The sequence below is a fragment of the Lepidochelys kempii genome, chromosome 8, assembly GCF_965140285.1.
Source record: "Lepidochelys kempii isolate rLepKem1 chromosome 8, rLepKem1.hap1, whole genome shotgun sequence".
Taxonomy (NCBI): domain Eukaryota; kingdom Metazoa; phylum Chordata; order Testudines; family Cheloniidae; genus Lepidochelys; species Lepidochelys kempii.
In genome coordinates, this window is record NC_136387.1 from 32,413,538 (window position 1) to 32,431,555 (window position 18,018).

Below are 18,018 nucleotides of genomic sequence, written 5' to 3' on the forward strand. Positions count from 1 at the left end.
GGCACAATGGGCCTCCATTAGAGATAGGATTTGCTGATTTAGTGAACAACTGGATTAGACAGTGAAAGGCTTTTAAAAAGTACCTGTGGGTCAGTTGGTTATATGGACTGCCCAGCAATCTGTGAGCTAGTGGAATATTCTTGTTTTCATAATTCCTTTCGAGTCACATCCCAGTGAAGGCTAGCACCAAAATTTGGTACCAGTATACAGCCTTTTAGAGTATTGCAACTCTAGAATACCTCCAGTGCATTTTATATATAGAAAAAGATGGATGTGAAGCCAACATATGGGCTGAATTCTTTGTTGCCATACTTGAATTGCCCCATGGGCTTAGGTTTCCTTTCCCTCCAGACAGTGATTCTTCTTTTCTTATTTTCCCAGCCTTCAAATCTAGATCATTGCCATGTTGATAAATTCTTGTTTATTTCAAGGGTCTTTTCCAAGTACTGTTAATGAGCCCTGAGTTGTAATTCTTCACTTCTTTATACCAGTTTACAGAAACAATTTCCAAAGAAACCACATTGGTTACTGAAGGAAAATGAGGCCATGAATGTTGCTATTGTCAATAGTGAAAGTGTGTGCATAATAAGTTTCAAGATAATCAATGTCTTTGTATTTTTCAGATGCTAGTATGTATGCCCATTATCTTTTCAATGCGTTTGACACTACACAGACTGGATCAGTGAAGTTTGAGGTAACTAACTTACATCATATTTTGGTCATCTTTCTCAGACCATCTTCCACATCCTCTCTTCACTATGAACTATTAGTATTTTCTGGATAAATTGTTGGAATCTTTAGACAAAAATCAAGCAGATCTTTTCTGTAGGTGGCGTTGCGTTTTCTCTTTCTCATGTTTAATGTTATCAGCACCACAGGAAAAGTTAGTTGTCGAAGGTGGAGAAGAGAGAGCAGTAGAGAGATTTGACAGCAGAATCAGTGGGAGAGGGACAAGAGTGGGGGAGGAAGATGCAGAGTGGTAGATGTCAGTGACATGGATGGAACAGAAGGGCCTGTGATACTTATGACTTCAATAGTGGTTGAGGCTACTGCTGAACATGCAGATGTAGGTTAGAATTAGATTTATTGTCTTCTGGATTCCTTTTTTAAAAATAAGCTTATTTGTATAACTAACTAATTGAGCAGCCATCTTCAGGCCTTAAGCAAAAGTTGATTTGGTGCTCCAGCTACAAAATTCTATTATTAAAATTCACCCTTCTATGTATACAAGCATTTGTGGTACATGGGCATGAAGTGATAGATCTAAGCAGGAAGGACTTACGAGTTTGGAGCACGGTTCATTGTGTGTCCCAGCGTAAAGCTGTACTCTTCTACCATATGACCAAGAATATTAGTATGTTCTAGAAGGGGCAGAAATATGTTGTTCCATTTATTATGTGTGTGGTGGAAAAGGTACCACATGAGTAGAGTGGTTCTCTGTGACAACACCTGTGTGGATGTGAGGTGGACTATATAATGTTAGCTATCAAGTTAATCATATGGCAAAAATTATACTAATATCTGAGTTATCCTCTGAGCATGTCCATTACGAATTAGATGTTTTTAGAAACCTAAATAAACTCAGACCAAACTAAATGCTTAGATAGTTAATGATACACCTTCTCTATCTTTAATGATTATTAGTTTGTCCCCATTATTGAGCTTTTCCGAAAGCTCAGCAAATCCTAATTCCTCCCTGAGCCCAAGGAGTGAAGTTTCTTACGGGCTGCTGCTGTAATGCCAAGCCCTTTGTGGGGTCGTGGCCAGTGGGCATTGAACCTGGGATCTCTAGAACTTAAAGCATAAGCCTGTGCTGCCTGAGCTAAAAAGAATTTTTCTGTTAGTCAAGGCTGTAGCAATCTGATCAACCTCTTTATGTGGCCCAGCGGCTACTGGAGGGTGGGAGGGAGGGAGAAGAGAGCCCTTATACATTTAGCAGAAAGAGTTTTATGGTGACAATATTCTCCGAACAGGAAGTAAAGATGTTTTAAGAAGTTACTTTTTTTTAAAAGGCTTAAAATAAATTATTTCTTCTTCATTGAACCAGGGTTTTGTGATGGCACTATCAACTTTGTTGAGAGGAACAGTTCATGAAAAGCTAAGATGGACATTTAATCTTTATGACATAAATAAAGATGGATATATAAACAAGGAGGTAAGGCATTTTATGGCATTGACATCTGTTTAATTTCTAAAAGGACTGACAGGCTCATGTTGCACCGCGTAATTCATGTTTCATGCAGCTAATTAAGTGCCAGTCAGCACTGGGTTTGAGCATTTCCTTTTATTAGTATTCAAGAAAAAGTGCATGGTTACTTTCTATTGCATAATTGTAGAGCCTATATTTTTTCTATGTTGTGATGTGTTTTAAAAAAAATTATTTAGCCAGGAGCAAATTCTGCATTCATAAAGGTATCTATTGATTCACAAAGGTAAATCTTGGGATTGGTATCAAATTACTGGTATGAGAGTGACTATGAGCTGTAGCTCACGAAAGCTCATGCTCAAATAAATTGGTTAGTCTCTAAGGTGCCACAAGTACTCCTTTTCTTTATGCTAATGCCTGTACGTCCCTGAGCATGCCTAGTGTTAGCTAGAGATTTTCTGAAGCCTTGATATACTTAGAAAAAGCTGAGTGTTTGCCTGTTCTGTAAAAAGCACAGTGCCTTCTCTCCCCACAAGCTTGACCCCCGAATGATTTACTAGATCTACAACAAAATATTCTCTGGAGAATGTGCATTGAACAGTGCTGCTGAATTCTTCCACCTGATGCATGTACGCTGTTTATAATGGCAGTCATATACATGCAGAATGGAAGAAGGGTGGTTTAATGCCTAAAGCATACAAGTGGGAGTCAATAGACCTAGGTTTTATTATTGGCTCTGCTTCAAGCTTCCTGGATAACTTTAGGCAATTCAGGGTAGATAAGGGCCTTAATAGATTTTTTTACACCTAGAAAATATAGACAGAAATAATGTCACTTAGATATTTATTGATCTGAATATGTGGGCACAATCAAATGATTAGTCATCCAGCTCACATTAATTTACACAACTACTTGCAGGTACAAAACCAGAGAGCAGGTTAGTAACATCTGTCTCTTAATTTTTCTCTTCTTCAATTTCCTTATTTGAATATTGAGGCTGATACTGTTGTGGCAGCTGCCACCAGATGGTGCTGTTACATGAAGTCTTTCACATTTTTCTTTGTGCAAGTAAGCTTTTAATCTTGGTCTTGAGGGTTCTTTCTCCTGGTAAGTATCTTTGGGGGAGCTGTGGGAAGCAGCAGGATGTTTTACTCTTGTCTTAATCTCCTTAACTAGTCAACTTCTGGAAATCAGGCATTTAGGTTTTGCTGATATCCCTGAAAGAGGTATTTGCCTACATGCTGTTTGTGAGCATACCTGTTCCAGGACTGGTGTCTATAGTGTATAAATAAAATAAAAATATATCCAGACTCCACGTTACTGATTCATCCTCCAATAGAAAGGTGATATACAGGGCCTTGACACCTGCTGTCACTCTCAGAGGGGTGACAATGTTTACTTCTCCAATGTTTGGTGGGGCTTAATCAAATCAACCAGATTATGCCACATTATTGCACCAAATTTATTTCAATAGGACAGCCCACAGAATATAGTACTACTTAATGTAAAGATGGCAAATTCTAGCTCTTAATATCTAACAAAAGACTTTGACATCCTTGGATTTCAAATATTTGGCACTAGGGAACTGCAAAGGGGAAAGACAGACTTGGCTCATAAACTGTATCAGAGGAAGGAGGTTAATGATGTCTATAGTGTATAAATAAAATAAGTTACACTAAAAATATACCCAGACTCCACGTTACTGATTCCTCCTCCAATAGAAAGGTGATATACAGGGCCTTGACATCTGCTGTCACTCTCAGCTAGAAACTGAACTAGTTATTTACATCTGTTCACACCAGAGTGAGGGCCCTTGTCAAATTATTCTTTGTTTTCCCTATCACCGAAAGAAGACAGTCTAAATTATTTTGAAGCATCTCTGTCGATGAAAGTTAAGCAAGCAAATAATGTAATGGCTTTACTGCAGCATGGTTGGATTTATAGATACGAAGACCAAAACAAATGGGATGGGATGCATCTGCACGCTGTTTGAACAATCTCATTTTCAGAGTAGGATGATCAAACACATGACGAGCCCAAAACTAGCTGGAAGTGGTTGCATCTACTTTGAAATAAAAGTCCTCCTTCCAGCCCTTTGCTTCTTTCTGCGTATTAGTTTGGTTTGGAAGTATTTGTAGTCAAGTAGCAACCCAACCCCTCCTCATTTTTTGATTATTTTTGCCTTTGCACATCCAGGTTATAGATAAAGAAGATTATCCCAAGCTTAATTTTGATCATTTTCTTCAAAGTAACCTGAACTTTCCCTTTAATCAAGTCTTTATTAGAGAAGATTTGTCACATTTGATAGTGGTTCAGCAACAAAGAAAAATCCTTTCCCCAGCTCAAAAGAGCTTCATCCAAATATTTTATTCTCAAACTTTGGGAATGTGGGTTGTAACAGAAAGATACAAGTATTCAAAGAGAAAAGAAAAAACAAGGGCCTAGCTCAGATTCCACCACTGGCCAGTTCTTCAGCTGCCAGTCGCAGCAAATTACCTCATCTAAAGCTGTCCCCTCTCTGACTGCCAAGGTGCTGTTTATGTAGAGTGCTCTGATCTAACTTCTGGTTGTGCCTTCAGCCACTTGGCCGCCTCATTAACCCCAGCTTCAACCTGCAGGACAGATGAGCAATTAGTTAACTGATTTGGTACCAGTCCTAAGATAAGGCCTGTGCACCTGCCTAATGTCCTCCTGATGGCATGTTAAACTTCCCTTCCTTATGCATGGCTCTGGCAGCTACATGCAAGTTAATGATCATGCAACTGAAAAACTGTGGTTTAACACAGGTATCCTGCCAAAATTGCCGCTCTCAGACACAGATCTGCTGTCCAAGAGTGTATAAGATTACTGAACGTGTATTCCCTGCTCCTTTTGCCTACTGGAAGCCCTACTTTGAAATATGTTCATCTTAATGTGTCCAAATGCTGTATAAAGGCATATATGCAAATAAGACCAAATCTCAGCATCCAAAAGATTTCAGGAAGGCCCATAGTCGACACTAGGTTCTGAAAGACTGCCAGTAGCTAATTTCCTACTCTTTGTAGTGTGCTCACTGACCGTCTCTGCCCACCCTCCTTTTAGTGTGCTGTTGTCCAGTGTTTTGGCTGGTCTGTGATCAGTTTTGAGCTCTTTCCAAGAGGAATTATGTCTTGATCTATATTATCTAAAGCACTGTGTTCATCTGTGGTGTTACAAAAATGCTTAGCAATAATAAGTGCATTGAGACAACTGAGAAAGGTGGAGTAAGATTGTAAGATGTTTGGGACAGGACTGACTGCTGCTTTGTGTCAGTACAGTTCCTAGCACAATGGAGCACCATTCTTGGTTGGTCCTTAGTCACCACCATAATAGACGTGGTCAAAAGACCACAAGGTCTATTGTGGGGCCAGTTCTGATCCGTCTCTGTGGATAGTGCTGGAGGTGATTCTTCCCAATCACTGGATGAAGATTCACTGCCTTTGGGGGACTGATTCGCCCAGGGAAGTTGTACAAAAATATCACTGTGTCATAGTAATTGGGCTGAGGACTGAGCACATTGTTTGAGACTAAACACTAGCTGTAACCGTTGCACTGAGTGAGGAGACTCACAAACTGAACAGTCAGCCTTCTTCATAGGCCTGAGATGGCATTTGCTGCAGTGCTCCCAAGCAAGATCTAAAGATGTGAAACTGGGGGAATTATAGTGGCCTCACAGGAGCCTTTGCAGAATGATTGACAAGTGATAGCAGAGCAAGAGAGATCCATTTGTAGACTAGCATATGTATGATGATGTCCGTGTGTATACCAACAGAGGTTTGTGCTATCTGGAACTATAATAGAAATGCTAAGGGTAAGACCTAGGCCTAGGCCTTCCTTAATATTAGGAAGAGAGCAAAGAACTGGGCCTTATTCAGTAAAAGAAAATAATGTATGGCTTGTTTGTATTAATTTCCCTGTTGTATGTTTGCATGTCACTACTCCAGGAAATGATGGATATAGTAAAGGCAATTTATGATATGATGGGCAAGTACACGTATCCTGTTCTCAAGGAAGATGCTCCGAGACTGCATGTAGAAGTTTTCTTCCAGGTACTTAGTTGATTTCTAATGCGTTTCTCTTGCCACGTAGCTACCAGCAAAACCTGAGCAATGACACTCAATCATTCTGAATTTCAGTGGTAGCCTCTGTCTAAGTTTGGAAGGTACTGTAGTTTTATGCAAGTTATAAAATGACATGCTACATATGCAAAAATATATCCATGTTATGAGAACTAAAAATGTTTCTTTGTTTTGTTTTGCAGAAAATGGATAAAAACAAAGATGGTGTTGTAACTTTAGATGAGTTTATTGAATCATGTCAGGAGGTAAGGACAATCATATTGCTGCCATGAAAGCAGAGAAGATGGTCTCATGCCACAAAGTTCATATCTGTTCTGCATTTCAATCCACTCCAAGTCTCTGGGTGCTCAGGATCCCAGGTTTCATTCTATTAGATGTTCAAGCCAGCTGAAAAATTCTGCTCTGGGTTCTGATCTGTGAATCTTCCTGAAGATCAGAGTGCTTGGAACCTACATGGTTTTGGTGCAAACTGGTCACTGAATACAGTCTGTTCATTTCCAGTGCTGATGGCCAGTGCTTTTATTTTCCCATGTGAATTCCTGATTTCTTGTTACTGTACACAACTCTTAGGGAACCTCACATAGCCTTTAACTTATGTAGAGAGACATTTTCAGCCTCTCAAAAACAGAAAAATACACAAGTGGGTTTTTTTTCTGGATAACATTAACAGGGACTACCACAATGTCTGTGCTGTCCAAAAGCATAAAATCTGCCTAGGAACCTTTCAGTTACAACACTGACTCAGAAAACTCATTGATGTTCAAGGTCAAATGTTAAAAACAAGTGCTGTAATCAAACTGATGATGTTTCCAAAATGAACATCTTTGGCAAATTCCATAAATTAAACTGGCTGTGGTAATTATTTACTGTTATTTTTAGTGCCTACACAAAGACCAGCATGTGCATTAACATGCAATTAGCCCAACATCTGTTTTCTTGGACTCCAGTTAACTGTGTGACTGTTTGGTCAGGGATGTTTCCAGTATTTAATCCGTGCAATAAAAGCCTGTGCCTTGTATAGAGTTTAAAACAGCACTAATTATCATTTACCAAGCATCAAGCTTTCCCTAGAAACTAATCCTTGTTCTCTCATCAAAACGTTTCAATTCTTCAGGTATTTTTTGTGGGGGCGGGGTAGAGAGGGAAGAGGGAGTTTTCAGCCAAAGCAATTGGGCAGATTCGCAGAATGTTTCGGTCACCCAAATCTGCATTTTTTTGGTGAAAAAAATTTGAGATGAAAAATTTCATCCAGCTCTACTCAGGAGTGTGCAACTCATCCCTAATTATTAGATGACTAATCCAATGTCTTTTCATTTTGGTTGCTTTATTTTTGATGTCTTCTGTTTCCTTGCTTGGGTTTTGGCCCCCTCCTTTATTTCTTTTTATCTGTTGGTTTAGTCCCCATTTTTGGTACCAGTGGAGTATTAATCTTTTTACTGGTGATTGACTTGTCTTATGGTTACTAGGTTTGCCTTGGGCTAGATGTGTATGATCATTGGTACGAGAAATTTAAGCTGCTTCACTTTCCTTTGAGATTTTTTTTAAATACTCTGCACTGTGGTTTCTGTTCAGTGCTTGAATACCTTGCTGTTGGAATGCATGTTGTAGATTGATACAATACAAGGATGGTTTCCTCTCAAATAGGAGACTCCAAAATTTAGATTTATCTTTTTTTAATTTAAAAAATAACCCTGTAATGGGAACTGCAGATGCCAGGTGTCTTTGAGGATTTGCTTTGTCATCAGTTAAATCTGTAGTCATTAATCTTTTGTGGATATGGCGTCCCATGCCATGTACTGCACTTCACCACACCATCCCCTACTAAATTGAGTCACATCAGTAGCTGGAGTCTACTCCTATGCTCATTTGGGGCTGGTGCAGAGGTATGCTGCTCCTCCTATTAAAAGTGTGTGTGGTGGGGAGGGAGTGGGATTATGCTGGCCTCTAATCTGCTACCTGTGGAAGACTGATCTTGTGAGAGCTCTCTGTTTCATCGAGTCAGTGTTCGGGATTTTTGGAGGCCTCCACAGGACTGATCTGCTGCTGATGGGAAATGGATCCAGCAGAGAGAATCCTATTTCTTTGCAAAAATGGGGGTGAAGAAAAACTGGATTGTATTGGACCTCAAACAGTTCCTCTGGTGACTGTGGGGGGAAATCTAAATTATCCTATGAGTATGGGATGACAATAAGAGATTCTCTGAAGCAGGAAGTCTGTGGTAAAAATCAAAGGGTCCACTGGATTGTAAAGAGTTAAAGGGAGCAATTAGGGACATTGTGAGAAAAAACATTAGTGAGAAGCTAAATGATATCTCTGCATCAGTTTTCACCACCAGCACTGGATCGACCTGATCTTTCCTGGTAACAAAGATGAGGTACACTCAGAGATAGAGGTGACAGTTGAATTTGTGCTGGAGAAAATTATTAATTGATTTAAAATGTAGTAAGCTGCCAGGCCCAGAAGGTATACACCAAGAGTTCTGAAGGAGTTGAAGTATGAAGCACCTGAGCTGCTAACAAAACAATATAACCACTCATTAATAATAAAAAGAAAAGGAGTACTTGTGGCACCTTAGAGACTAACCAATTTATTTGAGCATAAGCTTTCATGAGCTACAGCTCACTTCATCGGATGCATCGGATGCTGTAGCTCATGAAAGCTTATGCTCAAATAAATTGGTTAGTCTCTAAGGTGCCACAAGTACTCCTTTTCTTTTTGCGTATACAGACTAACACGGCTGCTACTCTGAAACCTGTCATTAATAATAGCCACTTTTTCTGAGTATTTGAAGGTAGCAAATGTTTCTGCATATTTAAAAAAAGGTTCATGGGATGATCTGGGGAGTTATAGACTTGTAAATTTTACATCTGTACTGGGCATACTCGTTGAATCAAACATTAAAAATAGAGTAACAACACATTGGATACAGTCCAACCAGCGTGGATTCAGCACAGGAAAATCATGTTTCACTAATTTCTTAGAATTCTTTGACTATGTCAGTAACATGGGTGCAGAAAGGACAACCAGATAACATAATTTATTTAGACTTCCAAAAGCCTTTGAAAAGGTGTTAGAGGTTAAATATTTTCTTGGATTAAAAACTGGGTAGGAGTCAAAAAGCAAAGAGTAGGATTAAATGGTCAATTTTTATCATGACAAAATGGTTAACAGCTGGGTACCTTCAAGATTCGTACTAGGTCCCATGTAGCTGAGTACTGAGGTAGCAAAATTTGCAGATGATACAAATTTATTTGGGTTAATCAGGACCGGAGAAGACTATGAAGAATTTTAGAGACCTAAACAGTCTAGATCAATAGACAGCATGATGGCGGATGAAATTTAATGCTGACAGATGCAAAATAAGGCACACTGGAGGGGGAAAAACTAAACTACTCTTGTAGTTAATTTAGATATCTATAAGGTGTAACAACTCAGGAAAGGGACCTGGGTGTCAGTGAAGAAAACTCAATTAAATCCTGTGTTCAGTGTCAACTGTGGTCAAAATCCCTAAAATGATGTTAGGATGCATAAGGAATGGGATAGAGAATAATACCAAAACTGAAGCCTTTTATATAAATCAATGTGCAGCCTCCCCTGGAATCCTGTGCGCTGTATGGGTCACCTCATCTCAGAAAGGACATTTCAGCATTGCAGAAGGTTCAGAAAAGAGCAGCAAGAATGGTCATAAGACCTCTGCAAAAACTCTCCATGCAGAGAGATTGAAAGGATTGGGGTTGCTTACCTTAAAAAGGGGACAAATAAGAGAGGGCACAATAAAGGTGTATAAAATAATGAGTGGTCTAGAGAAGATAGGTTGGGAGCTTCTGTCCCTGACTCATAAGACATGAGCAAGGGACATTAAAATAAATTAAAAGGTGGAAATTCAAAACCAATAAAAGGAAATGCATTTTCACACAACTTGTAATTAAATTGTGGAACTCAATGCCACAGGAAGTCATTGACACCAGGAATTTAATAAGATTCAAAAGGGGATTAGATATTTATATGGATATCAAGAATATTCAGAGTTGTTATAATCAGTGATAATAGAAATTTCGGCAGGGCTATCAAGCTTTTTACTTCAAACTTTAAACCCATCTCTAACTATTAGAGGTCTGGATGAGACGTATGGGGTAGGGAGGGAGACAGGTTATCCCAGATTATATGCCTGTTTGTGGGGGTTCTTACACCTTCCTATGAATCATATGGTTCTATCCTCTGTTGGAGACTGGATGGACTAGATCCTGAACTAGGTGGACCTTAGGCCTGATCCAGTCTGGCAATGCGTATGTTCCTATCATAGGCTCTGTTTTTGGGAATTCGAGCAGTGGTTGCCCTAAAAACAGGGCCCTGATTCTCCACTGAATTGTACCTGTGTAAACATTTATACCTGTGCAAAGTGAGGGCACATTGCTACCAGATCAGACTGCACAGGTGTAAATGATGGATAAAAATTGGAACAAAAATGTTTGGCGTCTGCTGGACCTTTAGATGTTGGGTTTTGAAGACTGTCACTCCTTGCACACCTGATTTGGAAGTACTGTAAATGGAAAAGTGATAAGCTACCATCTTCTGGTTGGATGACACAGAATGACTGCTCTCTCCGGCTGTGCTTAGCCCAGTGAAGATGCATGCATGGATGTTTGCTGGTGAGAGATCAGATGTGGGAAACAAAGTTAGCATTTACATGGGACTAAAGGAACTGCTTGTTCTAGGCCAGATTCAAAAGCAATTCTTTTCTGCAGATGCAAAGGATTGTGCTGCAGAGACCATGTGGAATTTGTATTGAGTTTCTCCCATGTTCATTAACAGTGGGTGATTTCTCTAGGTTTTATATTGCAAAATCTGTATAGGCATGAATGATTCCATCGGTGTTTGTGACTGTTGCCATTGCAGCAATTGCCCAACCTCAGGTATCATATCATTCAAAGAAGAAAGATGATCTTGTGGGTAAATCACTGAACTGGGATTTGGGAGATCGGCACTGAATTCCCACCTCTGCCACAGATTCCCTGTGTGACTGTGAGCAAGTCATTTAATTGGAGTATGTCTGTTCCCCAGCTGTAAAATGAGGAAGATATTTCCTTCCAGCCACTCTGTGTGGGAGTTGCCTGTTCAGATTTTAGGCCCTCTGAGGCAGGGACTGTCTTCTACTTTGTGTCTCTACAGCACCTCTCACACTGAGACCCTGATCTTGGTGTGTCTAGGTGTTACACAGCTATAACATCAGTAATTAAACTTGCATAGTGTTATAACTGTTTTTAATTTAACAGCAAAATATTATTTTCTTTTTTTCAAAATATACAGCCTCTATTTGTAAATCTGGCCTAATCTGAAAGAAGAACAAATTGAGATCATGCCTTCTAAAGGCAGAATAGAGAAAATTAGAGACCTCTGCTTTATCATGCAATTCAACTGAAGACTAAATATATGTCACATTACCATTGACTAGTAAAACCTGCTTCCCTTGTCTAAACATTGATAATATCTGATAGTATAATAGTATTTGACTTAACTGTGGTAGGATGCAGGGGCTCTTCCTTGGTCCATGGAGAACAAGGGACCAACCTCAGTTCAACTCCTGCCTCCTTCCCCTTGCCCAGGCATTCAAGGAAAGGACTTGGGGATGAGTTGGCAGAGAAAGGAGTGTGTTTGAGAAGCAAAAATTCCTCTGTTGCTGAAGAGGGGAAAGAGGGAAGGGGTTGAGTCTGCTCTGCTACCTCCTCACAGACCTTTCCCTGGGTCGTTGATAAATGGCTGCCAACCAAGGCTAAGATCACTGGTATCTTGCACTGCAGCTCAGCTAGTTCACAATGCATGGTAGATCAGACCAAAGTCACGTATTTAAAGAGACAGGTGAGCGGAAATATAAAGCTCTATCATTTGACTCAGCTTTGGGTATATCAAACATCAACCTCTATAGCAAATTTGCCTCATGAGAAACTTTTTAAATCAGTTTTTCCCCAGGTATAACCCTATTTTTGTCATTTGGATTCAGGAGGTGGAAATCAAGGGCATTTGAGATTTCATGTATTTCAATCAGAAAGTAGCTGCACTTTAGTGGTGGATCAAGTAAACCCTGGGTACAGTTTGCACATCTGTTTAAGGCCTATGACTTCAATTGGACAGTTCAGGTGTGTAAAGTTAAGCACACATGTAAGTGTTCAAAGTCAATGGGGCTCCATGCAGGCTGCAAAGTCTGCCCACACGGAGCTAAGAACAGGCCCCACTTCAGTAAAGGACTGAAACATGTACTTCAGTCTCTCGTTATTCAGCAAAGAATTTAAACCTGTGTTTAACTTCAAGCATATGCATAAGTCGTACAGAGACACACTGCATGCTGCCTAATGAGCCCAAGTGCTGTGCTGAATCCAGGTCTAAGCTTGTAAGCATTGAATCAGGCTCACCTAGGATGCTACAAAAATGTAGCCACCACATCCTGCAGCAATAAATATTTGGTACTGGCTGTGCTGCAAAGTGCCATAGAAAGCTTTAAGAACACAGCTTTTCAATACCACTCTTAAGTGTATGTTTTTCTCATTGCTTCCAGGATGACAATATTATGAGGTCCTTACAGCTCTTTGAGAATGTGATGTAACAGCATCTGGAATGCAGCATAGGAACCAGAGACTTTGTACGTAATGAATGCCTTCTTTCTGGATGAAGGCTTTTTACAACTCTGCTATGTTGCGTGAACAAGGATTGTGTAAGGCATCTCCAACCGAGCTTCGTTTCCGAATGCAACAAACTCCCATCTCTCCTCCCCAAGAGATACTGACTGGAAGTTATTTCATTTTGGAAGCATGCTAATATTTTAATAAAACCTGATGAGTGAGACCTGCTGCTTAAAGTTAATGAATAATATACAACCTTCTGTTTGCTAGTCACAAGTTCTGCTGCTTTTAATCTATCAAACTTGATTACATCTGGTAGCACCATATCAAGAGCTTGCTAAGCCATTTATTGTGAGTGGAAGCTCAATCCATTCCAACATAGAACAACGTGTTTTATAAATGTCCTCTTTATTTTGCTTTGGCAGAAACCTAATCTACCAGGACATCTCTGTTTAGATTTTGAAAACTAACACCAGATTTATTTACTATATTAAATGGAGGGTCCAATTCATTTAAAAACCATATATCCCACTTTACTCAACATTCCTGATTTTTCTCTTACGTAAACTGGTGTTACTCCATTGAATTTCATGGAGTTGCTTCTAATATACACCAGCCAGAGGAGCATCAAGCCGATATACATTAGAGGAGAAGAATATACTTTTCCATATACAATTTCTACATTACAGAATGAATCCCATTGAGTAACATTGAGTTCCTGTGTGACAAGATGATTTTAACAGGCTGGAACTGTGCGGGGCATGCTTTTACCATTAAATGCCCACCAGTTTTCCCAGCCACAAAATGGGCCTCTAGTATACAGTATGCATCTCCCACCTGAACAGCTACAATGGACCATGGTCCTTTCTGTATGGTTTGGAACACCCTTAATAAATACATCATTTGTAGTTTTACATTGTTTTAAAACAAGGTATTTCCCAATGTTTGGATTTATTTGAACTTTTAAATTTTTCTTCTGAGACCCCTCTTGGCTGCGAGAGTAAGGGAATATGTTTGGCCAAATGTAGCGAGGCAAATTAGATCGTAGTACTCAACAGTCCAGAATAAGGCCCTGATCAAGTAACTGTCTCCACACAGGTTCACAGAGGGCACTGGGAAGGCTGATTGCACTTGTACAGCAGCAAGCAGTTGTGACAGGCAGGCAGCTAAAGGCAGAGGAACCAAGAAGGAAAAAGAGAACAACCTAACATAGTCCAGGATTGCCATACGCCTACCATATAGGAAACACCTATATTTTTATTAGAGACTATATTACAAATATACCGTCAGCACTGAAATTATATTTTAAATATTAGGTAAGTGGAAACTTTCCCATATATTTTGCATATTATAAATCACTTGTTTCTATAGCCCTATATTTTATAAAACCTATTGATCCACAGACATATTGCTGATGTGGACATAGATCCGATTGATACCTGTGCAATGCTGTGTTTGCACCACCACTGAGGATGCTCCTGTAACACGTCCTGGCACAGGCTTACACAGGCGTTGGGCTTGACTCATGTGAGGAGCCCCACTGAAGTCAGCAGCTATTCAAGTGAGGAAAGTTTTAGTGCCGGCAGGACTGGAGTCTTACTCTGCTTTTCTGGCTACCTCACACCAAACACCACCAATGAGTTTGTTCCTTCAAAAGATGTAGGACATGGCAACTCCCACCAGTGTGCTGTGCCTTGCAAAGGGGTGAGATGCTGTGAGGGTAGCACAGTCCAGTTGTACTATGTCTCCTCCATCTAGCTATTATCTTGATGAATAAGTATGTAGTAAATCAAAGGTGGAATAAATCAGAAATTGTATCCTATTGCCTCTTCATTTTTCTTGCAATCCCACCTTAGGTACAGAAGCTTAAATTTAATACAGGCAGGGCCGGCCCACAACATTTTGGCACCTGAGGCAGAGAGCTCAAATGACACCCCCATACCCCCTTGCTTGGGCCAAAACTTTGAAACTCTGGGTCCTAGTGGCGCCCCCCCCCCCCCCACACACACAGTCTGGCACCTGAGGCGGCCGCCTCAGTTCACCTCATGGTAAGGCCAGCTCTGAATACAAGGCCAATTTATTTACACATAGTGCAACTACAAGTTTTCAATCCGAATTATTAATTTCATTTTAAGAGAAAACAGCCAAATAAAAAAAGGAAAAAAGTGACTTAAAGTGACAGGCAGTGTGTATTTTCTGTAACATGCTGTATCAACTCTGCTCACAAAATGGCAGTTGCAGCCTGTGGACTCCTAGAAATGTAAAGGTGTAGTACGCAAAATAAGATTACTAGAGAGACGAGGTGGGTGAGGTAATATCTTTTATTGGACCAACTTCTGTTGGTGAGAGAGACAAGCTTACACAGAGCTCTCCTTTATTTCAGCCTCACTCACCTTGTCTCTAATATTCTGGGACCAACGCAGCTACAACAAACTGCATACAAAAATAAGATTATTTATGAAAGTTGTCAGTTACATACACCCAAAGTGTTTGTGTTTGTGTGAGGAATGGGAGATGTCACAAGGGCCACAGACTGGGGAAAAAGTCTAAATCAAGCCAGCTCACAAAGAGGGGGTGCATTTTAGGCACTGTCTTATCATAATCTTAGACCAGTAGCTTTGATAACCACCCACTGTTTTCAGACCATTATAAGCACAGTACCTGAGGCCACACCCCAATACCTAAGGCCAAATTAATTTCTTGGGTAACACTATTGACTTCAGTAGAATTACATCAGTGATGAGTTCGGCCCCTGATGTTTTTCTTGGTATAAACTTTCAGAACTGCTGTATTGATAATGCAGGTTACCTTCTTGTTAGCTGGAGACAAAACTGTAGTGTGTTAGTTTGTTAATCCATGTACGAAGTCACTGCTGTACTAGGGTGCACTATTGTCCAGACTGTTCTAACGTTTTTAAGTATCTTCTGCTGAGTTTGGCCTCCATTCAGCAACACACACAACCTTAAGCACATGACAGGTCCCATTGGCTTCCACTGGGATCATTCATGATTGCATGTTGCTGAATTAGGGCCTGAGTTAGTGGCAATGCTGCTTTAGCTTCTCTTTTTGGGAGCCAAAGGCCCTGATTCTGTTACTGCCATTAACCATGGATTCTGTATGTGTAGGGTGGCCACAGAACATCATGGCCCTAATTGTGCTCCTGCTGAAGTCAATGGTAAAACTCACTTTGATTTTAGTGGTACAGGATTGGGCCCTATGACAGCATGATAGTGTTTCCACCCTGGGTTAATACTTCAGTTCCAATTACTGTTACTGATACCTAAAATAGCAGGATTAGCACATCTGACAGCTGTAGCTTCACGTATACTGTAGAAAGTATCAGAAGTCATTCCCCCTTACTGAACAGTTCTAGTTGTAAATTCAAATGGTGACAGAGTAACTTTCTTTAAGAACTCATGTATTGTCCATTGTATCTTGTATCTCATCCCACAATTTATCTGGCAATGTCTCATCCATAGGCTGGTATGCATCGATGCACAGTAAGCCTTCTCTTTATGAACTGTGTGCAAAGCACGCATGGATGAAAAAGAGCCAGTAACTGTGAGAGAATTTTATTCTGCTTAGAAATGTCTTTTGGTTTTAAATCCTCTATGAATGTTAGTTTGTAAACTTGCAAACCCTCCCATGATTCATAAATGGGGTCTGCAGTATTTATGGCAAATACTTACTACTACAGCTTATTAAATAAAACATACTGTGACAGTCTGATCTCATCCCATCATGAAACCTACTACCAGTATTTGGAAGGCAGTTATTGTGCTGGCTTCTCAGTTGCAGTTAGAATATCCATCAGTGCTATCAGCTGTACACGTTTTCTCAAAATTGTGAATGTTTAAATAATGGCCAGATGATTTGTCTGACTTAATTCATTAGTTAATCTACATAACCATGCCAGCAGTTTTAAAGCACATAACATGCATATTAGGCAACAAATCTATTGAAAATAAGAATGTCAGTAATGATGCAACAAATGTAATGTGTCTGCTACTTTTGATGTTAGTTTTCCTGTTACTTTGAAAGCATTGCAATGTTGTGAGTAATCATGAATAATGTGACCCATGATGATACTGATATCATATGAGAAATGGCAACGTTCAGATGCTCTAGGCAGAATATTGGCATCCCTGGATTGTGACACATGCTGAACGACAAACCACCATTGTGTCAGCCTAAGAACTCTGTCGATGTGCGTGCAGCAGTGTAACTTTTTTCTTCATCGTGGAAGGACCATGATGGACTTAAGGAAGTATGGGCAAATAATATAAATTGTGCTAACTGAAGCCATTTTACTGGAGCAGCAATGCATTTCTTCACAAATGCTATTATCCAATGGCAATTTGTATGATATTTTGTTGAACAGTTTTAAAGATTTTGAGTTTAATAATAAAAATAAAAGATGTACAGAAGGGAGTCTTTTTTGTAGCCTGCGGGTGCTCAGGTCTTGAAGGGACACTGTGGGGTTAAAAATCCTGGACCAGATTTTTTTTTAAAGACGGGCCCCTCTTCCAAACACACATACCTGTGTATGTGCCAAGTGGTATTGCTGAACCAGCACTGTGAGCATAACATTTACCTACACATGGGTTATGTGCATGTCTAACTTAGGGATGAATCAGTGTATGGGTGCAGGGGCATGCAGCTAACTTTGAAATTCTTCTCCCCAAATATAGATACTAATCAATGCCTTCACCTGTATCATTCGTAACACCTTGGGCTAGTGAAACTGTAAGGCTTATTTCTTGTGACTATTTTGGCTGTTTTCATTGAAATAATGTCAAGAAAATATCTAAACAATCTATTTCTTGGGCTAAAAAGAAGACCTATCCATGTCCCTTTAGCCACAGTCTAAATAGCTATTCTGACACTTAGATAAATGCAGACAACATTTTGCATTATACATATTTGCTAAGCTACATATTGTAGGGCCTGAAATATATACAGACATGCAAAGGAGAAAGGGTTCTCTTGCATACATGCAGAAGTTAGCTGTGTGAAATATGCTGTTGGTCTGATGCCACTTCCAAATGGATCGGTGGCTGCACTACCTTGATTGACACCCTCCTTTGGCCAATTCTCAGCAGACTAGGCAGGCACTGGGTGGACATGAAGAATGCAGTACTCTCTTGTCTGCAATAGACGG

The 18,018-nt window shown here is 39.9% G+C and overlaps 1 protein-coding gene across 2 annotated transcripts in view; it reads left to right on the forward strand.

Moving 5' to 3' along the window:
- KCNIP1 (potassium voltage-gated channel interacting protein 1) overlaps window positions 1-17,268 on the forward strand; it is a 542,944-nt gene extending 525,676 nt beyond the window's left edge. For both annotated transcript variants that reach the window (XM_073355980.2, XM_073355981.2), the window contains 5 exons: window positions 624-694; window positions 2,048-2,155; window positions 6,109-6,213; window positions 6,426-6,488; window positions 12,794-17,268. In XM_073355980.2, the coding sequence (XP_073212081.2) occupies window positions 624-694; window positions 2,048-2,155; window positions 6,109-6,213; window positions 6,426-6,488; window positions 12,794-12,841 (395 nt within the window). In that variant the 3' untranslated portion in view covers window positions 12,842-17,268. The remainder of the gene's footprint in view (window positions 1-623; window positions 695-2,047; window positions 2,156-6,108; window positions 6,214-6,425; window positions 6,489-12,793) is intronic.
- The last annotated feature ends 750 nt before the right edge of the window (window positions 17,269-18,018 follow it).